The sequence below is a fragment of the Callospermophilus lateralis genome, chromosome 6 (assembly GCF_048772815.1).
Source record: "Callospermophilus lateralis isolate mCalLat2 chromosome 6, mCalLat2.hap1, whole genome shotgun sequence".
In the NCBI taxonomy this organism is placed as follows: domain Eukaryota; kingdom Metazoa; phylum Chordata; class Mammalia; order Rodentia; family Sciuridae; genus Callospermophilus; species Callospermophilus lateralis.
Genome location: NC_135310.1, coordinates 40,539,909 through 40,560,981, shown reverse-complemented (window position 1 = coordinate 40,560,981; position 21,073 = coordinate 40,539,909). Strand labels below are relative to the sequence as shown.

General features: G+C 39.6%; 1 protein-coding gene across 4 annotated transcripts in view; it reads left to right on the top strand.

Annotated features, from left to right (window-relative positions):
• Positions 1 to 1,386: 1,386 nt before the first annotated feature.
• Positions 1,387 to 21,073, top strand: part of Tpd52l1 (TPD52 like 1) — an 89,483-nt gene continuing 69,796 nt past the window's right edge. Inside the window, exon 1 of one of the 4 annotated variants that reach the window (XM_076858284.2) lies at positions 1,387 to 1,558. In XM_076858284.2, the coding sequence (XP_076714399.1) occupies positions 1,540 to 1,558 (19 nt within the window). In that variant the 5' untranslated portion in view covers positions 1,387 to 1,539. The remainder of the gene's footprint in view (positions 1,559 to 21,073) is intronic. The other 3 variants (XM_076858285.2, XM_076858286.2, XM_076858287.2) reach the window with 3 other exon arrangements.

Here is a 21,073-nt window from a genome sequence, read left to right as displayed (position 1 = left end):
GCATGCCTGGTCACTATTAGCAAGTTATCCAAAAATCTTGGGTTTGGGATTCTATACAAAATAGTACTGACATGTTTGTACATGTGTCAGGAAACCCCGAATATAATTTCTTTCAAATAAAAATGCAAGAGCCCCTTAATGTTCATTAGTCTATTCTTTGAGACTAACTTGGGAATGGATACAATATAACCTTCTGGTTGTTTGCTTTTCAGAGATAAATTTGTACAAGACTCTTTGGCAGGAATCATGGGAGATGAAATACAATATACATGCTCAACCCTACTGGCCTTTATCTCTATTTTAAGAGAGAAGGAGAACAGCAGCTCCCTAGATGGCAAACTATCCCAGGCCCATTGAAAATAAAAACTATACTGTATTCACAGATGAAATTTGTGTAGATATTGAAAAGAATGAAGATCTGTAACAGCTAAAGACCAGCGGGAGTGAGACAGAAGCTAACAATTCTTATTTTCTTCCATAATTACTAATCACATATCAGACAACCTTCAACAGGACTGTGGGTTTCTTTCTAGTCTTCTCTGAAAACATGAATGCCTCTCAACCTATGAGGACAACCTACTGCTATTGGATTAGAAAATAAACACATACAATGCTTATTGCCCGTAGATTCCATATTCACGAATTTCTCTTCTCACTAAAAATTGTTACAACAAAGTCCATAATCCCAGCAGTCTTCACTGGAATTTGGAATCGTGGACAAAGTCCCCCCCCCCCCAAATGCATAGGCTTTCCCCGAGATCAAACAAGACTGCTTAGCCTTCTTGTTTCAGTTTTTATTCCATGAACAAGCATCCCTTTCCCTAGCCTATAAATAGGCCATTTTGAAGATTTATTTGTAATTTTGCTGTTTAAATGGCACCCATGTGTAGTATGAAGCGCTGTCTAGTGTTCCTAAGTGCAGGAAGGCTGTGAAGAGCCTCTCAGAGAAAATATATACATTACATAAACTTAATATACTTTGTTTCAGTTCTAGTTAAGTGCTTTTGGCTGTTTGCTCAATGTTAACCAATCAACAACATATATTAAGCAAAGTGTCTTTAAACAGAAATAAAACAAAGTCATGTATTGATCAGTTGTCAAAAATATTGGACCCAAGGCTTGCAAAAACCTGTGTATTTCGGCTCGGAGTAATGGTTCACTATTGAAAGCCCACACTCCCCTCTTTTCTCACCGGGTATTTTCCCATTGTACCGCCCTGCACTGCCTTGGTTTGAGTCAGGCATTTCCAGTGCCAGAAGTGGGCGCCTTTCGCCAGCTGTGCAGGGCGGCCGGCAGGTGGCGCCGAGCTCCGCTCTCTTTGCAGCGTGGTGTGGACCGGGTGGACTGGAAGGGGCGGAGGTAACAGAAGCGGCCAGTGGTGGCCGCTCGCAGTCCCCCACCCCCTCCACATAGCTCTGGAGACAAGCGCCTGGAGAGGACGCGAGCGACCGGGCCAGCTGTGTTCCGAGCTCTGCACCGCTGCATCTGCTTTGCGAAGCACCCGGCGTCCCTGCCGCGCTCAGTTCGAAGTCGGCCACCATGGAGGCGCAGGCACAAGGTGAGTGGTCGCCGATCGCCCCCGAGGGTCGACTCTCGAGGCTCACGTGGAGGCGCTTTTTCTGCATCACCTAACTTTGCCTTCGGACAGAACGGTTTGGTGCCATCCTACGCGTCCGGAACTCCTCTCCTACGCGCGCCTTCGGAATATGCTTTCTTGCCAAACTCAGTACTTGCTGTGGGGCTGGGGATCTGTGAAGGGGCCAGGGTTCAATAAATGGAGCGGTCTGTAGGCAGGAAACGCTCTAGTGGAATGTCCTAACCCTTTCCGCCAGTCTCCCTCAACCTGGGGGGTACCCAAAGGACCTGTTGTCTAGGGTCCGGGATCAGCGTTCCCTTACCATTCCTGTCCCAGGAGTGGGGAGAGAGCGCGGCTTCTCTCCACCCAGCTGTGGGCTCGCGTGCTGCGACTCCCAAATCGAGGGGCTAGAGGGGTGCACGGTGAGGTGGGGTCTTGTTTGGGGATCGGCCTTCCTGGGGGAAGTGAGTGGTACCAGCCCCCTGACCTCAGCAAATACACAGGTGTGCTGTGGGTTCCAGAGATAAGGGAGTGATCTCTTCCTCGGCAGCCGCTCTGGGCCCCAGGCCGATGTTTGGCAGTCCTCTCCGCGCGCTACCCGGGCCACCGGCTGGCGGAACCAGCGGTGGCTTCACGAAGGGTAGCTTTATATTTTTAGGGTCACCATTGAACAAGGATTGGGAAGATCCTATTGAATCGTCCAAGAATGGAAATAAACTCACGGTGGAAAGGGGTAGAAGTGGGCGGCTCTGGAGCCAGGGACAGGTAGGAAGGAAATTGACTCCGGAGTCAACCCTGGGAGTTGACTCCAAAGGAACGGGTTGCGGAGTTCAACCTGTACCACAGTCTTGGCCACCTTTCTTCAGGCTGCAGGGAAGTGTGTGGTTTTTAAACATAAATAAAAGTCCATCTAAAATGAAGACCCCATGCACGCGCCCTCTAGGGGCAGAAGCGTCTTGAAGGAGGGCGATTTGGCAGTGTCGTAAGTCACCCAACAGGTTTGCTGCCAACTACAAAGGTCTGAAGAGCAGGAATTCTCTTTGATTCCATCAGCCAAGATCCTGCTCAGGAAGCTGAGGCTTTCAGTATTCCTCTCCTGTTATGTAAATAGGAAAGGGGAATTCACCCAAGGGCGAACCTTGTTCCAATTAAAGAAAGAGTTATTCAAGGATATTTGTGATGGCACGTTAAGGAAAACTGTTCAGGACTATGGAAATACTGTGGGGACCTGGACTATGGAAATACTGTGGGGACCTGTGGGACAGGGTTTGGGCTCAATTCCAAATATGGCATGAGCAGGTGGGAATGTACAGCCAAGGGGCAGTGTGGGAGTCTGTGGGTGGAAGATTACTAAGAGAGAACATCAGAGGTAAAGGGAACTTTGGCTAAACCCATCCAAAAGGATTCTTGCTGAAACCTGGCCAATGTGATCAATTATCATGTGGGGGGATAGTGGAGGGACCTGGTCAGATATTGAGGATGATCAGGTATGGAGGATGGAGGGGCCTCTGACTAAGATGGTTTAGTAGTTCTTTGGTACAACTGAATTTTACAAGGAAGAGCACAGATCAGGCTAGGGAAGGTCCAGAAGCCTGATAAAATTGGCCAAGCTGAAAGTCTTTGATATTGGTTAAAGAGGTCTACTTGAAGGCCTTCACAACTGAACTGAAGCAGGCAGAACAATGTTGGAGATGCCCAACCTGATTTCACAGATTAGAATTATTTGGAGATACTCAAATACATTTGTCCCAGGGTATCAATGAGAGATTGGTTTCAAGACCCCCAAAGAGACCAAAATCCAGGGATACTGTAGTTTCTTATATAAAATGGTATAGTATTTGGGTGTGACCTATGCATGTGCTCCCAAATATTTCAAATCGTCTCTACATCACTAATATTACCTCATACAATGCAAATGCTATGTAAATCATTGTTATACTTTCTTATTTAGGAAATAATGACAATAGAAAAAAGTCTGTACATGTTCCAAAATTTTTTTTAAAAAAATATATTTCATCCACAGTTGATTGAATCCAAGGAAACAGACACCTGTAAATATGGAAGGCCCCTGGATTCGCCCTGGCTGACCCCATACCAATCAAATCAGAATCTCTGGGGCCTAGGCATGGGTATACATGAAAGCTTTTCAGGTGATTCTGTTATTCAATGAGGTTGTAGAACCTCATTGGATAGAACTTTTTTGAGTGGGGAGAGCTAAATGAAAAAACTAATTCTATGATTTGCAACATATTATATTATTCTACCTTCAGTATAGTTTATTTTAGAATTATCTGGAGCAGGGATGATGTATCTTTCTACCTCTTTCTCTTTGTGTCTCTTAATCTAGAACAGAGATGTGTCAGGTTCAGCAGGCATCTGCTGACCAGATGGCTTCTTGTACTGCTGAGGAGACCATCAGGGTGGTATGGAAATTATTTGTACATGTAATTCAGAAAATGCAATAGTGGGTCCTAAAAACTTTCCCACCAGTGAAATTCTGCAAATATGTTCTTTAACTTTGTGAAAGACTAGATTATTTCCATCAAAACAAGACATTCTAGGGAGTTGGCAGGATGGGAACATGAAGGAGGATTCCCAGTGGAAAGATTCATCGAGAAGGGCTGGAGATGGATTGGAATGAGAAGTCCACAGAGGAGGGCATTTCCAGTGACTTTCCACTGGAACTGAGGAATTCTGCTTTCATAGTCCCTGGCGTAAAATGGTTTGGATAAGATTTTTGAACTTATGGTGGAGTCAGAGTGATATGCATTTTGAACTTTGATCTTTTCCCACGATAGCAATAATGCAGTGTGGTGCTGTCTCCTGATGCCGGGTGGTGGCAGTGAACTACAACTGCTAAACAGCCTGACAGTCACCTGGAATAACTGCTCACAATCTACAATGAGCTGTGTTGCTAAGCTGTGGTATTTGGTAGGTTAGGTGGATTAAGTGCATTTTCAATTTAGGATATTTTTAGTTTATGAAGATTTCTTGGCATATAACACATCTTGGGAAAGTGAATTTGGTTAGGAATATAGCATTTTTCTGATAGTCTTTTAAAATAAAAACTTCCTGATACATTTTAACTACCTTTCAATTTTTTATTACTCTAGATCATAGTAGCTTTGTTATTTTTGCTTTTTTCAAAATCTTTAATGCTAAATGTAAAACTTCCCTTTAACACTTTTATGTATTAAAATTAATAGCTGGGCTAGGGATGTGGCTCAAGCGGTAGCGCGCTCGCCTGGCATGAGTGCAGTCCGGGTTCGATCCTCAGCACCACATACAAATAAAGATGTTGTGTCTGCCAAAATCTAAAGAATAAATATTAAAAAAATTCTCTCTCTCTCCCTCTCTCTCTCATTCTCTCTTAAAAAATTAATAGCTGTATTAGTTTCCTATGGCTGATGCTATATATCACCACAAACTTGATGGCTAAAAACAACAGAAATTTAGTTTACAATTCTAGAGGTCAGAAGTCTAAAATCACTGTCACTGGGAAAAGTCACAGTGTTGGCAAGGCCAGACTCCCTCCAGAGAGTCCACAAAAGAATCTCTTCCTTGCATCTCTGAAGTTTCTGGTGGCTTCCAGCCTGCTCTGGCCACATCACCCAATCTCTGCCTCCATAGTACTTAGTCTTCTCCTGTTGTGGCAAGTTCTCGTACAGAAGTACTCTAGTTTCTGCTTGTCTTGTACAGAAACACTTGTATTTTCATTTAGGATCCTCCTGGATAATCCTGAATAATTTCTCCATCTCAAGCTTTTAAAGTAAATCATATCTGTAAAAACCACTTTTCCATATAAATTAACACAGATTCCAGAAATTACAATCTGATGTCTCCTGGGGTCATTATTCAGCCTACTACAATAATTAGCTTTTCTTTTCAGGCATTCAACTCAGGAGAATTCTCAGAAGTCCATGAGTGACATAAAGTAATAAATATTGGATTATTCCTGTTTGCAAATTCCATTAAAATGAAAATATTGCATTACCTTACATTATACTTTGCTCATGGGACATTTATTTACTTTTATCTTGTTCCAGGAAGACTTCAAACCAGAGTACTGAAAAAAGTCACAGTACTGAAAAAAGCCAAAAAAGAATGTATCTAATAAAATTGTTGGAGGAGGTGGGGAGATCGAGAGGATTTGTCCTTAAAGCTATCCTAGCAATCTCTGTGTTAAATTTCTGTGGTCTAAAATGGTAATCACATGAGGGTCTCTGCCTCAGTCACCTGTCTGGCTTGCTGTCTATATATGAAGATGTTCACCATTACTGCTACTCTAGAATTCCACCAATAGCACCTTGAAGCCACTTTTTAAATTTACTGAGTTACCATTCAATTAAGAGCACATAAAAGATGACTGCAAAAAGTGGATTTCTCAACCATGTAATTTTACTGTTCACTGGATGTTTATGAAATAAAATGTAATTTATTTTAAGTGAATGAATTAAATTAAGAGTTATCAGTAATATACCAGGGAAGATAGTAGAACATTTTAATGCATTAGAAGGAAGCTTTGGGTCCTCAATGAATGATGCATTTTGAATAGTTTTTCACAGTATGAATCCTTTATAAATGTTGCATTTTTATGTGGAGAACAGAAAATGAAGCTCCCAGAAATAAAACCAAAGTCCACAAGAATACCCTTTGTCACCAACATGTTGGGTAATTTTCAAAAGGCAAAAATCTGGCACTTCGCTATAGTCAAATAACATACCATATATTGAAAATGCATGTCTGTGTTATACTTCATATTCAAATTTGCCTACAGTTATTTGCGTCTTGCCCAAATTATGTTTGTTCTGACATATATCTAAAATATGGAATCCTCTTCAATCCCTTGGAAATTGCAAAACATATTTTTCTTTCAATTATAAATTTCTCTTTTCAATCAAAAGCAAGAGTACCTTGTCAAGGATTTGGGAAGCAAAAATGATTCATTCAAAAGAAAACAACAATTTTGGATTAAGAAAGTGGGAGGGGATTTCATCAGATTTCTCAATCTGAGAGTATCTAGCTGTTGGATATTTATGGTTTTTCACTGATTTCACTCCTCCCTTCCCCCCACATGAATGAGTTGAGAGCAGCAATAATAAGATCTAAAAACAACATTGCCTAAAAATAAATATTTCCTAACATTTTGACTTCCATAATGGATTCGTTTCTACAGAAGAACCTTAGGGAAAGATGGCTTCCCTTTCTTAAAATTTAGAAATGACCAGAATGGAAACATAGTTCTCATTTTCTGTTATTATTCTTTAAAATATTACAGGGCTCCTATAGGAAGTCTCAGGATATCCATGCTACCTTCAAAGTTTGTTTTACAGCATTGAAAGGCTCTCTTAAGCACTATAGGAGAGGAAATCCTTACCTCTACCCTCTTTGGTTAACTCTCTGGAGCCTGGGAATAAAACTAGTTCACCAGGAGGAAAAGCATACAGATTTATTTATTTTGAAATTTTGCTTGCACCAGAAAGAAGTGCATGCCTGAAAAGTGGTGAGATTTGAGAGTTTATATGCCATCTTAATCCGTGAGAGGGTGGAGAACAAAGGGTAAGATCAAGAGAACAGATGACTTTTAAAGATAAATTGACCCTTAGGAGAATGAATGGAAAATATTATAGTTTTGTCACAATGTCTAGGAGAGAAGAAAGAGTTGCTCCTAGTGAGGGGGATATATGACAGTTGAGTTCTTTGGGGAGATTGTTTTTAGGCAGATAAGGAATTTTAGAACTCAAATACCTTCAGCTTAAAATAATTCTTATGGCAAAGTGGCATATTTGCGAATGGCATGTCATAAGGCCTTTCAGCACTCACCCTGTGCTCATATTTTACCTGATATGTGAAAGGCACTGCTGACAAGGAAAATATCTATTTATTGTTGGCCTATTACTTACCTGGCGTTGTTCTAGTCATTTTTCAGATGTTCCGTCGTTTCTCATAGCCCTTTCTTATGACACTGGCCCTCAAAGAAAGAAGCATATTCTTAGGATTAGGACTTGCAGTTTTCACTCTCACAGTTTACAGATATGTGGAAGTAATAACACACATTCAGATATTCTTCAAAACATGATTTTGCTATTTTCAAAAAAATCCACATGCAGAAGATGTGAGAGGGCTGATGATTGCCTCTTACAGTGAGTGAGCTGTGCTCCACTGATTGTTTTGTATACAGGAGAAAACCTTGAGACCCTAGTTCCTCCTTTCCAGAAATTGTTTTGGCTTCCATAGTGTAGGAAAGTCCTGGTCTCAAAAGTAAGAAGTCTTATTTATTTGAAAGCGATTCTTACATTTTAAAAAAGGAGAGGGTTTGGGTAGCAGTTAACAGAGGCAAAACATCTGCAAAGAGATTCAGATATATGTTTGAAAGGAGTCGGTGTTACCTTATTTTTTCTATGTTGGCTTAATTATGGAGTTGTTTCTTTCCTTCATCAAGAGATCTCAGCAAAAAGTTCAATAATATCAAGCACTGTTCTGAAATTTATGGTGCATAAGCATCTTTTTTATAACTTTGGCTAATGGAGGGCAATGATAAATTTATATTTATCATTGATTTATATCCAATTCATTTAATGGTGTTGGAATTCACCATTAAATGCTTGTTTGCAATTACCCAGGAATTCACAACACATGAAAAAGTACACAAACTACTGAGTGTAGAGGAAGACAAATAACTTGGCACCAGTGTTCTGATTGATGCTTGAGCAGCACAAAGGGTTCAGTACCCTCTCCCCTCAGACAATGCCCTGAGGCCCATGCACAGAGGTCACCCCTCAGGTGGTGCCCTTTGTCCACCTCTGTACAGTTGACCTCTGTCCTTCTCAGATTTTTTTCTGTTCTTTTTATCCCTTCCCCAAGGCTGAGGGAAAATAAATATTTCATTTTATTGTAATAGGACCTAATAAATAAGTTGGGGACATTACTGGTGTCTTGTACTGGTTTTGAATTTGGTGACAAAGAAAATTAGTGTTCAGTTGTTCTCCCCGCCTCCTGCCCCATACCAAATCCCAATCTCAGTCCTCAGTTCTCATCTTGGTTGACCTGTCTGCGTTGCTTGGCACAGTTGCACGCTCTCTCCTTGAAACGCTGTGTTCACTGGGTTTCCAGGACACTGAACTCTCTTTGTTTTCCTCCTCTGTCACCAGCCTTCTCATCTGTGCTAACTGCTGGCAGTCCTTGACCTGCTTCTCTTGTCTGTCCACACTCGTTCTCTTGGCCATCTTCTAGTGACGCATGATTTTGAATTTGACCCATGTGCTAACAACTCCAAAATTTATTTTTCCAGCCTGGATCTTACCCCTCAACTTCAGGTTGCCTACTCGATTTGTCTGCACGAATATCTCATAAGCATCTTGAACTGGACCTGCCCAACACCCATCTCCCTCTTTCCTAAAGTCATTCCCATTTCTGTTTATGGTATCTTCATTTCAAATGCAAAAGCTCCAAACTTATCTCCGTCCCCCAGGTGTTGTTTTGTTTTTTTTCTTCACTGTACCCCACTTCCAGTCTGTCATATCAGCTCTATTTTCAAAACACATTTAGAGTTGAACACCATGCCACCATCTCTGCTGATATTGCCTCGGGCCAGACCTCTCACCTAGATTACTGTGGGAGTTTTTGAACTGGTCTCTGCCTTGCCCTGGCCTCTATTCAGTCTAATGTTTTCAACAGAGAGGCCTCTCAGTCATTCTCTAACTCACCACTCCTCCCTTCAGGAAACTCAAATAACTCTTCAGTTCACTCAGAATCAATGGCAAAGTCTTTATAGTGGCAAATAAGGGATCTACCTGGTCTGCTTCCCCTTCTTCCACATTAGTCCCATGACCTCACTTCCCAGTGTGCTCCTCCTTAGTTCTCTTTGTTTTCTCTCCTTTGAATTTATTAATACCTGTACCTCAAAAACTCTTCCTCAGATATCTTCCTGGTTTGCTTCCTCACCCTCTTTGTCTCTTTACCCAAACATTGCAAGTCACTAATACCCTTAGACCTGGTACCTGGCACCCAGTTGCTGGGAAGCTGGTCTCTCACGATTCTGCACAACTCATCTTCTGAGCAAATGCATTTATGGCTCATTTTCTCTGGCCCATGTTTTTGAGGTTGTTTCCATAGTAGGTGAGCTTGGAAGATAGAGACTTTTCTCTTCAGGGCAGATTTACTTGCCGTTGGCAGACATTGAGCAGATTTACTAGCAGCCTCTGTATAAATCAGGGTTTCCTAATCTCCATGTTACTTTCCTATAATCACCCCAGAGCCCTTGGCCCTTATCAACCTTTTAGAATCAGGGCTCAGGGAATGCATGATATCGCTCTGGTTACTGCTGTTGCTAAAAGAAATACATTGTCTTTTGTCTGTGGCCCAAGAGTCTTGTATCTTATGTCAACTTTCATGAAACTAGCAGGCTAATTTGTTGGCTTGAAATTAAGGTAAAATCTGGCCCTTCAGAATTCTTAACCCCTGTCCTGAACCCTTTGTTTTAGGGGGCTCCAGGTTAGCCCTCTTCTGCTGAGCCTTTGTTTACAGTGAGGCATTCATAGGCCCACTGGGAGATTGTGCTTCCTCTTCTACACCATGCCCTGGGTACCCAAGATTCCAGAATTCCCTATCCAAACAGCCCTCAGTGTGTTGTCAGGCGTACACAGATCTCCCCTGAGATTAGCAAGGTGTCAGAATGTCTGTTTCTAGTTCCAAGAGGTGACTGGGAGGTGGCTGATTTCAGGGTAGTCATGAGAGTAGCTTTAACACACTAATTAGGAAACCAGATCTTAAAGTGCAGCTCCTAGACCAGCATTCTCAGTTTCACATAGAAACTTGTTAGACATGCAAACTTTTGGGCCCCACCCAAGGCCTAACAACTCAGAAATTCTGGGGATTGGCCCTGGTAATTCAGGTAGATACTCGTGTTGGAAGGTTTGGATCACAGGTTGTTCACATGCACGTGCATAAAGTCCCTGTCAGTGCTTGTGGCAGACAGACCCTCAGGTGATTCCTAGGGTTTTTTTTGTGTTATTCACACTCTTGCATGATCCCATCCCCTGGAATGTTGGTGCAACTACTGACTTGCTTCTAACAGAATATGGCAAACACAAAGAAATGTGGCTTCCACGATTATGTTACATTTGTAAGACTCCATCTCAGCAGACTAGAGCCAGGACTCTCTCTGGGGGATAATGAAGTCATCAGCCACGTTGTAGAAACCCACCTGGCAAGGAACAGTGGGCAACCTCTAGAAAGTGTGGGCACTTCCTAGGACTGGAGCAAGGCAACAAAACCTGGATCCTTCAGTTCTGTAGTTGCTGGGAAATGAATTCTGCCAACAATCTGCATGAACCTTGAAGCCAGTGTCCCTCGGTGGAGAGGGCAGACTGCTGGCTGACACTTGATTGCAGCCTAATGAGATCCTGAACAGAGACCCAGCTAAGCTGTGCTGGAAAATCTGACCCATAGAAACTGAACAAATAAATGTGTATCTCTGTAAGCAGCTGACTTTGTAGTAATTGGTGATACAGCTCTAGATAATTAATGCAGCCCAGGGGTTCAAAGGTGCTGAGAGGATAGGCCTTATGACTTCCTTTGTGTCTTGCCTTGGGTTCTGCCCACATTAATGATGGTTGTGTCCTGGTCTCTCTATTTACAGTTGTGCCACACAGAGAAATACTTACTATTTTCCTTCCCTGCTTTTTTACCTTTAAAAAAGGGGGGTTATATATTTTAGCAACTGTCCCTTTTAACATGCCGTATGTCTTCCTTTATTTATTTTGTTCTTTGTCTCTTCCTATACCTACTATACATAAGTTCTGCAAGGCTGACATATTTTACCGTGTTGGTCACTGCTGAATCTTCATCCTCTACAACAGGATTTGATAACATAATAGGAATCCAGTCAGTATTTATTGAACAAATGAAGTAAGCTATATATTTTTTTAATCTCCTGGTTCATGGTAAATGCTCCACTAAAATCAACAGAGTCTTCCTATAGCCTTTGCCATTGCTAGAATGGTAAAAATAAACGTGAAGAAAAGAATTGAAACAAAGTAGATAAGTAAATGAAAAAATTGATTCAATTCCCTGGCCTTTCTCCATTAGAAAGAATAAATCAACCCTAGGTTTGCAGTTCTTGCAAAGCCAGAATTTACCTACCAATATTGCTATTGAATGGAGCTCACAATTTCTATCATTAGGTCTCTAAAGGTTTTATGGGAGCTGGGCTGATGTGTGATTTTGTATAAGCTTGAATGTGTGCTCACACAAGGAATCAAAGAGGAAGAAAGAGCCCAATGTCATTTGAGCTAAAAAACTTTCCACTTTTTGAATCAGTCATATGGTCCAAGGAAGTGCTTATAGAGGGCCTTACTTGTCCTCCTCATCCATCTGAATTTTCCTTTGGGTAGTTGCTTTCTGTTTTTCTCTGCCATTCATCTTTTGATCAAACCCTTTTTGGGAGGCAACATGATGCAGAAAGTGAGAGAGAGACTGAGTGTGTGCACACTGGCCTGGAGCCAGGAACCTGGTTTCCTATGATTCTGTCATTCACCTCTGTTCCTCTCCTTGCTTATCTCTTGCACTCACTCCTTACCAGAGAAGGTTGAATCACATGCCTTCAAGATCTTGCCTACCTCATTCTTAACAGACTTGTTCAAGTTCCTTCAAGGAAAGCTGCTTTTTAAATGTATATGCACATATATATGAGCATGTGCATGTTTATTAGGTATTCCTTAAAGTGTATTCTTCCATTTCCCATATGAAAAGTTTGCAGAAAAGGTAGATATTTTCACTATTTAATGTAATTCCTAAAATTTTGCTCTGGATGCTTATACGTCTCATATGAAGAATGACTACATACCCACATAATTCCTTTTCCTGTCTGTGATGACTATGTTACTGGGAGGGGAAATCAGGAGGAAGAAAACAAAGTAAAGGTTCTGTCATATAATGGGCTCTTGCCTAGAGGTGAAGAGCATGGATACTGTCCCAAAGATTTGGATTCATTTTCCCAGTTCAGTCACTGCTATGTGGCCCTTAACTTACCACGTCTCAATTTGCTCATCCACAAAAATAAACTTGGGGTCACATGGGGGTTTTGTGATGATTAAGTGAGATGACCGATGTGTGGCACTCATGACAGGACTTGGGTACAATTATGGCACTTAAAAAGAAAGACAATTTCTCATGTGATATGCATTGAGCAAGCCATGTGCCAGACTCTGAACTAGGCGTTAGGGAAATAGATGTGCACAAACCACATCCGAGCTCCTTGCCCGGTGAGCTTGTCACCTTATTTTTGTTGTAGCAGTGAAGTGTTGAGCGACTACTTTTAACATATTCTTTCATCAGAAAATTCTTTGACTTTTCATACACTACCTGACACAAAGTTAAAAGTAGCTTTCTGGAGCTAAGGAGAGAGAAGTAGGTTGAAGATAGAAATACATGCAGAAGTTGACAGAATTTGGACATCTGGCTGGCACACAGAATTCTTTTCTGAAGCATTTTTACCTATTAAACCACATTGAAATTTATCTAACAAGACAATGATTTTTAAAAGTTGCTGCTTTTGGTCCCTTACTTACTAGGATAAAAGCTTAAGGATATATACAGCAGACATACTAACCATTCATCGTTTGAACACTTTCTGAGGAAGGACAGGTTAAATGTTTTGTTCACATTTCATTGCCCCTCTCATAATAATTGAATAACCACCAGGGGAAGTGCCAGTGGTGCTTAGCTTTTCAGCAGATCTTATTTCTGTTGTCTTGTGGCTCAAACATTGAGGATAACAAGGTATGCACAGCCCATGGCAGGACTTTAACATCATGATGTCTATTGCTTGGTAGCATGCTTGAAAATGCTGAGTATCCTGAGAAGCTCCTAACGACAAATGGATTTCAGGTATTGCCATTTTAGATGTTTAAAAAATTAATTAAGGCACAAATGAAAACTTTTAATAAATAACCTTTACTCTGTCCTATTCTTCATTGAACTATGATATTTTATGTTATGTATAATTATTTGTTATCTTTTTCTTCTGAAGGAGCACACTAAGCCCCTTGAGGGCAGGGTATTGACTATTTATTGCTATGTCCTCAATGTCCAGAACAATGATTAGTTGATGGAAAGTACTCCATAGATATGAATGAATTAACAAATGAATGGGTGGTATTGGGTGGATATAGCATCATTATAACATTGGCAAAAGGTAGTGGGGGAATACACATTTCAATTTTCATTAGAAATGAATAGTTCTTAAGAAAAATTTATTGTAACATCTTTTTTTTTTTTTTTGTACCAGGGATTGAACTCATGGGGACTTGACCACTGAGCCACATCCTCAGCCTTTCCTTGTATTTTATTTAGAGGCAGGGTATCACTGAGTTGCCTAGGGCCTTGCTAAATTGCTGAGGCTAGCTTTGAACTCGCAATTCTCCGGCCTTAGCCTCTGGAGTCACTATAATGTATGCTGAAATTTAGCTATTGTAACTTGGCTTACAATTGCTTGGCTTATTGTAACTTCTTATAAGAACATGGTGTATGCCACCATGCCTGGCTTATTGTAACTTCTTATAAGAACTCCTAAAATTAAAGAAGTGCTAGAATGATAGTAAGAATTTTCAGTACTTTATCATGGTCTCTAAATGTTGTCCCCAGTAATGAAACCCTGAAGACAGTATTTAACTTGTCAACATAAAGATAGATGCTGGAATAGAACTAAGTTGCTCTTAAAAAAGGGAGAGTGAGGGGGATGTGGGGAAAGTAAAGGGACAGTATCCAAGCAGGGGAGATAAGGATGCACAAAGAATGAGCCTTAGAGGAATAAAAAGAAATAGAGAAGGGAAGAGGACAAGATTCCTGGGGACTGAAAAGAGAAACAAGATGCTTTTAATGGTATAGACCAACTCCTAGTTTCACTTATATTTTTAGTAAATTCTGAATTGCTCAATTGAATTTTTGTGGGATTAGAGATTAAGGCCTCAAAAGAAAAGAAATCACTGGATAGCTGAAGTATGTTGGACTAAGAAATAGGTATTCAATTTCTCCCAATCTCCATTAAACAAACACTGAGGATACTGTAAAGACTGTCAGTGTGATATGCGCACAGACTCCATGAGTTTTGGGGGTCCATGTTTTCCTGGCTGTTCTGGTGTGCAGGTTCCAACATGGTGCAAGAGGGATGGGAGGAGAGTAGAGCTGACTTCCATGGGGGTGCTGTACCTGGGCAGCTGATTTTCAGTGCAATTGAGACCTTTGGATTGGCAGCACCTGTTCAAATTATTTCAACCAGATAAATCAGTCTCATCAATAAAAATGAAAGCTACAGTAGTTTGGTGGCATTCTGTATTGCATGTATCACCTGTTCTGCTTAGCTAGTTTATAGAGAATTATGAGAAAACATGTTCACATTCTGCAAGCTGCAAGTAGTTATTGAACTAAACTTATAAAATGCTGAGTTATTTCCCTGGATGTGCCACCTTGCCAACTCTTCGCTGATAGCCTGCTGGGATTTGAAATATTGATGAGTATGAATCTATTCATCTCCAAATTTCACTGACCTTTCAATGGAGGGTATTTTTAGCTTTTTGAGAATTTTAGGCAGAGGAAATTGCCTACAGAAATATTTTAATGTGTGGATAGTCTTTCTGTTTCAGAGAATTAAAAATATAGTCTGTAAAATGAATATGTAGTTATTATTAGTTTATTCTAATACAGTAGTAAAAGATCATGTTTCAGTAAGTTGCCAAGAAAGCTGTTAATTAAAAAATGTCCTTTTTGCAAAATCTCGTCTTAATACAAATAGATACGTGAATTCTGATAATCAGGTATTTGCTTAGGTTCTGCCAGTGAGCTCTTGATTTCTGCATTGAAAACAATCCCTCTTTTCAACTCCCACAGCATTTTGAATCTATTTTGTCCTCAGGGAGCAGCATAATTTAGAGTTGGAAAGTACTTAATAAGTGGTCTCATACATACACTCTCCTCATTTGTGGGTAAGAGCATTGGATAGAGGCCAAGTCACTGATCTAGGCTAGTGCCACATGAGTGGCAGCATTAGAGCCAATACTCCGGATCCTCTCTGTTAGCAGTCTATTGCCTTCTGCAGCACAGGCCACCTAAATCATCTGTATGTCTTGCTGAGAGAGTATTTAGAGGTTTATTTTTAATTTAAATGTTAACATTTTATTAAAGTTTCACCCTGAACAAAAGTCAAATCAAAATGGATCAAAGACCTAGAAATTAGGCCAGACCCTTTGCAACTGCTAGAAGAAAATACAGGGTCAGCACTCCAACATATTGGACAGGAACTGACTTCCTTAACAAGAACCCTAAAGCTCAAGAAATAAAATCAAGAATCAGTAAATGGGATGGCATAAAATTAAAAGGCTTTTGCACAGGAAAAGCAATGATCAAGAATGTAAAGAGAGAGCCTACAGAATGATAGAAAATATTTACTAGCTTCTCCTCTGACAGGGGACTAATATTTAGAATATATAAAGAACTCATAAAACTTAACACCAAAACAACAAATGACCCAATCAAAATCTCAAATTCAGAAAATTTACATATTAAAGTCCAACCTGGAAATCTTATTCTATTCATAAAATTAACAAATGTTTAATTACTTTTAAAGCAACTTTAGATAGTATGATATTCGAATAGATTAACTGACATACAAATTTAGTTAATATAGTATTCAATTAATTGAGTAGCATTCCCAAATACTTAAATCTTTTAAATCCAAAAGAACTGAACAGATATTTCTCAAAAGAAGAAACACAAATGGCCAACAAATAAATGAAAAATATTCCACATCTCTGGCAATCAGGGAAATGCAAGTCAGAACTACATTGAGATTTCATCTCACTCAAGTTAGATGAAGAATACAAATTTGCATCATCAAGAATACAAATAATAATAAATGTTTGTTAAGATGCAGGAAAAAATGTACACTTGTACATTATTGATGGGACTGCAAATTAGTACAATCATTTTGGAAAGTAGTATAGAGATTCCTCAAAAGACTAGGAACGGAACCACCATATGAACAAGCTAGCCCACTCCTTAGTATTTATCCAAAAGAACTAAAATCAGCATACTGTAGTGATACAATACACCAATATTTATAGCAGCTCAATTCACAATAGCCAAGTTATAGAATCAGTCCAGACGCCCATCAACAAATGAATGGATAAAGACAATGTGACGTATATACCCAATGGAATTTTACTCAATCATAAAGAAGAATGAAAGTGTGGCATTTGCTGGTAAACAGATGGAACTGGAGAACATCATGCTAAGTGAAATAAGCCAGACTCAGAATGTCAAGAGTCAAATGCATTCTCTCTTATGCAGAAGCTAGAGGAAAGTAAGGAATAAAAGAGGAGCAGACCCCATGAAAATGAAGGGAGATGAGTGGAATAGAGGAAAGGGTTTGATGGGGAGGAGGTAGGGATGGGAAAATGGAGGAAATATGTAATGAAATTGATAAAATTATGTCATATGCATATATGAATATGAATTCATCCTTTGTGTATATCTATAAAACACCAATTTATTTAAAAAAAGATCAGAAGAATATAGCAAGGGAAATAAGAGGAGGGAGAAAAGGGGGAAAGAGGAAGCACTGGGGATTGACATGGAGCAAATTATATGCCCTGCATGTATGATTATGTCAAAATGAACTGCACTGTTACAAATAACTATAATGTACTAATTTTAAAAAGTCTTGGATTCAGAAAATTTACATATTAAAGTCCAGCCTGGAAATCTTATTCTACTCATAAAATTAACAAATGTTTAATTACTTTTAAAGCAACTTTAGATAGTATGATATTCAAATAGATTAACTGACATACAAATTCTGTTAATATAGTATTCAATTTTGTATTTAAGTACCTATTTTATAATTGAGTAGCATTCCCAAGTACTTAAATCTTTTAAATCCAAAAATTAAATATAGAGGCATAATGAATCTAAAATCCTCTTAAATGTTTCAATATTACTTAGAAATTCAGTAGGATTCTCACTTAAAAATCACGAGTTTAAATTACTTGAGCATTTAAAATTATAGATATTAGCCTGATGTTCCCTCAACAGACCAAATTTTTCTTACACACAAAATACCAAATATTTAGCTGCCTTCCCACAAAACACTAATTCTTTGGTTTTTATTTATGAATTTCTTCATTCAGTGTTTATCCAAATTATGTGCTAGGCAATGCTCTAGGCTCTAGAAAAACAACAACATACAAAATGAAAATTCATATCTTTATGAAGCAAACATTCTAGGGAAGAGGCAAATAGTAAATAACACAAGTTAGTAAAACATGTAGTATGTGGATATTTTGTAAATGCTAGGAAAAATAAATAAATTGATGAAGAAGGGATGTGAAATGTGTGGCTGTGGTAGCTGTAAGATGATTCTACTTCTTTCTGGGACCAGTACTCTATACAGACCTTGTCAGTTAATTGAGGGTACTTTCCAACAGAGATGGATCACCTTCTGAGTAAACCTGAAGTTCTGTAAGGACCTGAGATTTGACTTGAGACATTGATTGGATTCCCACTGGTGACCCTGATCCACACATGGATCTATAACTTTTTTTTTTTGGTGCTGAGAATTGTGTATGAGAAGTACATGCTGTATCACTGAGCTATACTCCTACCTGTACCTATTTTTTTTTTGAGCAAAATTTTACTGTAAACCTAAAGATCCTGAAATTACTAATATATTAGACTTTGTAAATTAAATTTGGTACATGATTTTTAAATATACATGTTCTATATATACATAGGTATTCAGCTATTCCTTGATCAGACACCATAAAGGAGAGTTAATTATCCCATTTTGGGAAATTCAACTCACAAATGAAAACATGAAGTGGGGCTATTTGACATCTGTGTAAAACACTTGTTTGGTGGGCCTTGTAATGATGCATTTAGATATCAAGAATGTTTTCTGTTTACTTGCTTAGAGTACTTTCAAATAAAGGAACAGAATCATACCACCTCCCTGCTCTGGGGATCACAGAATGCAGCCAAATGTCTTTCTATTACGTAGCTTTTGTAAGTACTGAATGCTTTTCAGTGCTCCTAATTGTGAGTATTGAGGGTACTTTCTGGTGCGGTGAAGGAGGTGGCTGTTGCTCTTATGCAGACTACAAAGCCAGAACCAGAAGATGGTTTAAGGTAATGTTAGAAGTGAGGCTCAAGCCTGTGGTGTATGTTTCTCTTTAGAATCTGGAAAGACTAAAGCATCTATGACAATAGGGGACTTGGATTGTGGCTCAGTGGTAGAGCACTTGCTTAGCATGTGCGAGGCCCTGGGTTCTAGATCTTCGGCACCACATAAAAATAAAATAAAGATATTGTATCTAACTACAACTAAAAAATAAATATTTTTTAAAAAGAATCTACAACAATGAACCCAGTAGTGCATATGATACCATAATAAATTAGCTTAGATTCTATAGTAATTAATTTGTAGTAATCCAATAATATACCTAATAATATGTCATCTAGATGATTAGCAGGGGAACTATCCAAAGGCCAAAATTCAGGAAGACTAAGAAGTCAGATTATAATTACCTCCTCAGAAGGGTTTAGGAATAAACGAGAGAACGGGAAAACAGATCTTCAAGAACCAAGAAACATTTAGGCAAGGGTGCAACAAAGTAAGCTAAGGTAAATAGGGAATTCATCAACAGTGTTAAGAGAAAAAACTGACTTTTTTGCCTTCTTACATAGGCACTGTTTCCTAGAGAGAATATACAGAGAGGAAACCAAACCAAGACTTCACCAGCATCATGGTATTTAAATATTAAACTGTGAACAGTTTAAGAATTTGGGTGTCTTAATTTTAGTACCGAAGACAGACCTAAATAGGAGTACATGTTATTGTATGAAGACATTTATGTACTCACCAACATTTGGTGAACATCTTCAGCTTTCTAGAGAATGTCCAGTTTCTGGGGATGCAATGGTGAACTAGAAGAGATGGGAGAATGTGTCAGCACAGGTAGCTGTAGAAACATAGGTGTTATCAGTTTACTTTGGGATTGCGTGTGTTATAGGATTTTGTCTACCAGGTTGTCAAAGGCCAAGATTTTCTGGGAGAACCCAGAGTGAGTCAATATTGGATCCTGCACAGATCTGAGGGCCTAAGGGATGTTTGGGACATTAGGATGATCCTAGGGCAGTTTGGTCAGTAAATTTTTGGCTTTGGACTGTCCTTCCACAGGTGACTCCTGTCTTGAACGTCCCTCTTGTCAATTTTTATGGGCAAGCCTTCCCTCAGGACACCTGGTTTTAGGAGACATTAGTGTACTTGTTTGCAGCTGTACTTTCTAGAAACCAGTTAAGCATGGATGCCCAAGAGTGAATAGGAGGGCAGGGAGGGATGTAAGCCAAGTGCTGGGACTTTATTAAATTAACATTTCTAAGTATTACTTGACTGAGAATTGGACAAACTCATTTAAATGGAATCTGTATGTTTTCCAAGGCAGATGTGCTAACATCAAAAGTACAGAGAGGCCGGGGCATGTCACTTCTCATGATGTGCAAGGACAAGCTGCCTTTTTCTCACGACTCTTGAGCTGGAGTCGTGAGCCAAGCATCGTGGGTGTTGCATTTTTAGGGAGAATGAGGTGGAGACGAGTGGCTCCCCCTCTAACAGTAGCAGAGGAGTGTTGAGGGGGTGGTATTTGAGAGCTGGTTGAAGGTAGAAAGGGAGGGAACCTGCCATCTGGATGTGCAATGATGTTCTAGACATTGGGTACAGCTACTTAAAGTAGCCTTTGTATCATGAGTAAACTGGAAGAAGGGGCATTAGTTTAGGTGACTAAGGAAAGCTGAGGAAGGGAGAATGTTAAAATCTTAGGCTTTGCCTTCCGACATCCTTGACCCTCCAACTTCTGGCCTTGGATCTTGGACAATAGCTAAGTGAGCATTGTTGTGCAGGGTTCTACTTCATCTCAAAACCCTAGCTACATGGTGGGCACTGGCATCTCCCTTTCACAGGTGGCAAAACAGAGGCATGGAGAATTTAAGTAACTTTGTGCCAAGTACATAACAATTATACACATAAGAATTCACACACACGCACACACACACACACACATAGATGGTGGAAATAAGAATGCATGGATTGGTATTTTTTTTTGAGTACTTGTTGCCAGTCACAGTGTCATAAAATGTAAGGACAACCAAAAAGACAAGTTATGCTTTGTGAGGAATTTTTAACATAACTTGTCTTTAGATAATAAATGGGAATGAAAAAAAGAATATGTGGATAACAACATTTGAGTATGAAGAACACAGAAGCACCCAAGAATTTCAGGGTGGCCAGCCAGGGATAGGATTTTACAAGAGAACTTCTTGTGTGCTTGGAGCCAGGTTTTTAGAATATAAGTATTTGCAAGAAGCATAGAGAGATGAAGAGTGCCTAGCCAAGTGCCTTGTGTGGAAGCAATGATGTAGTTATTTCTCTGGAAGAGCTTAAAGGAA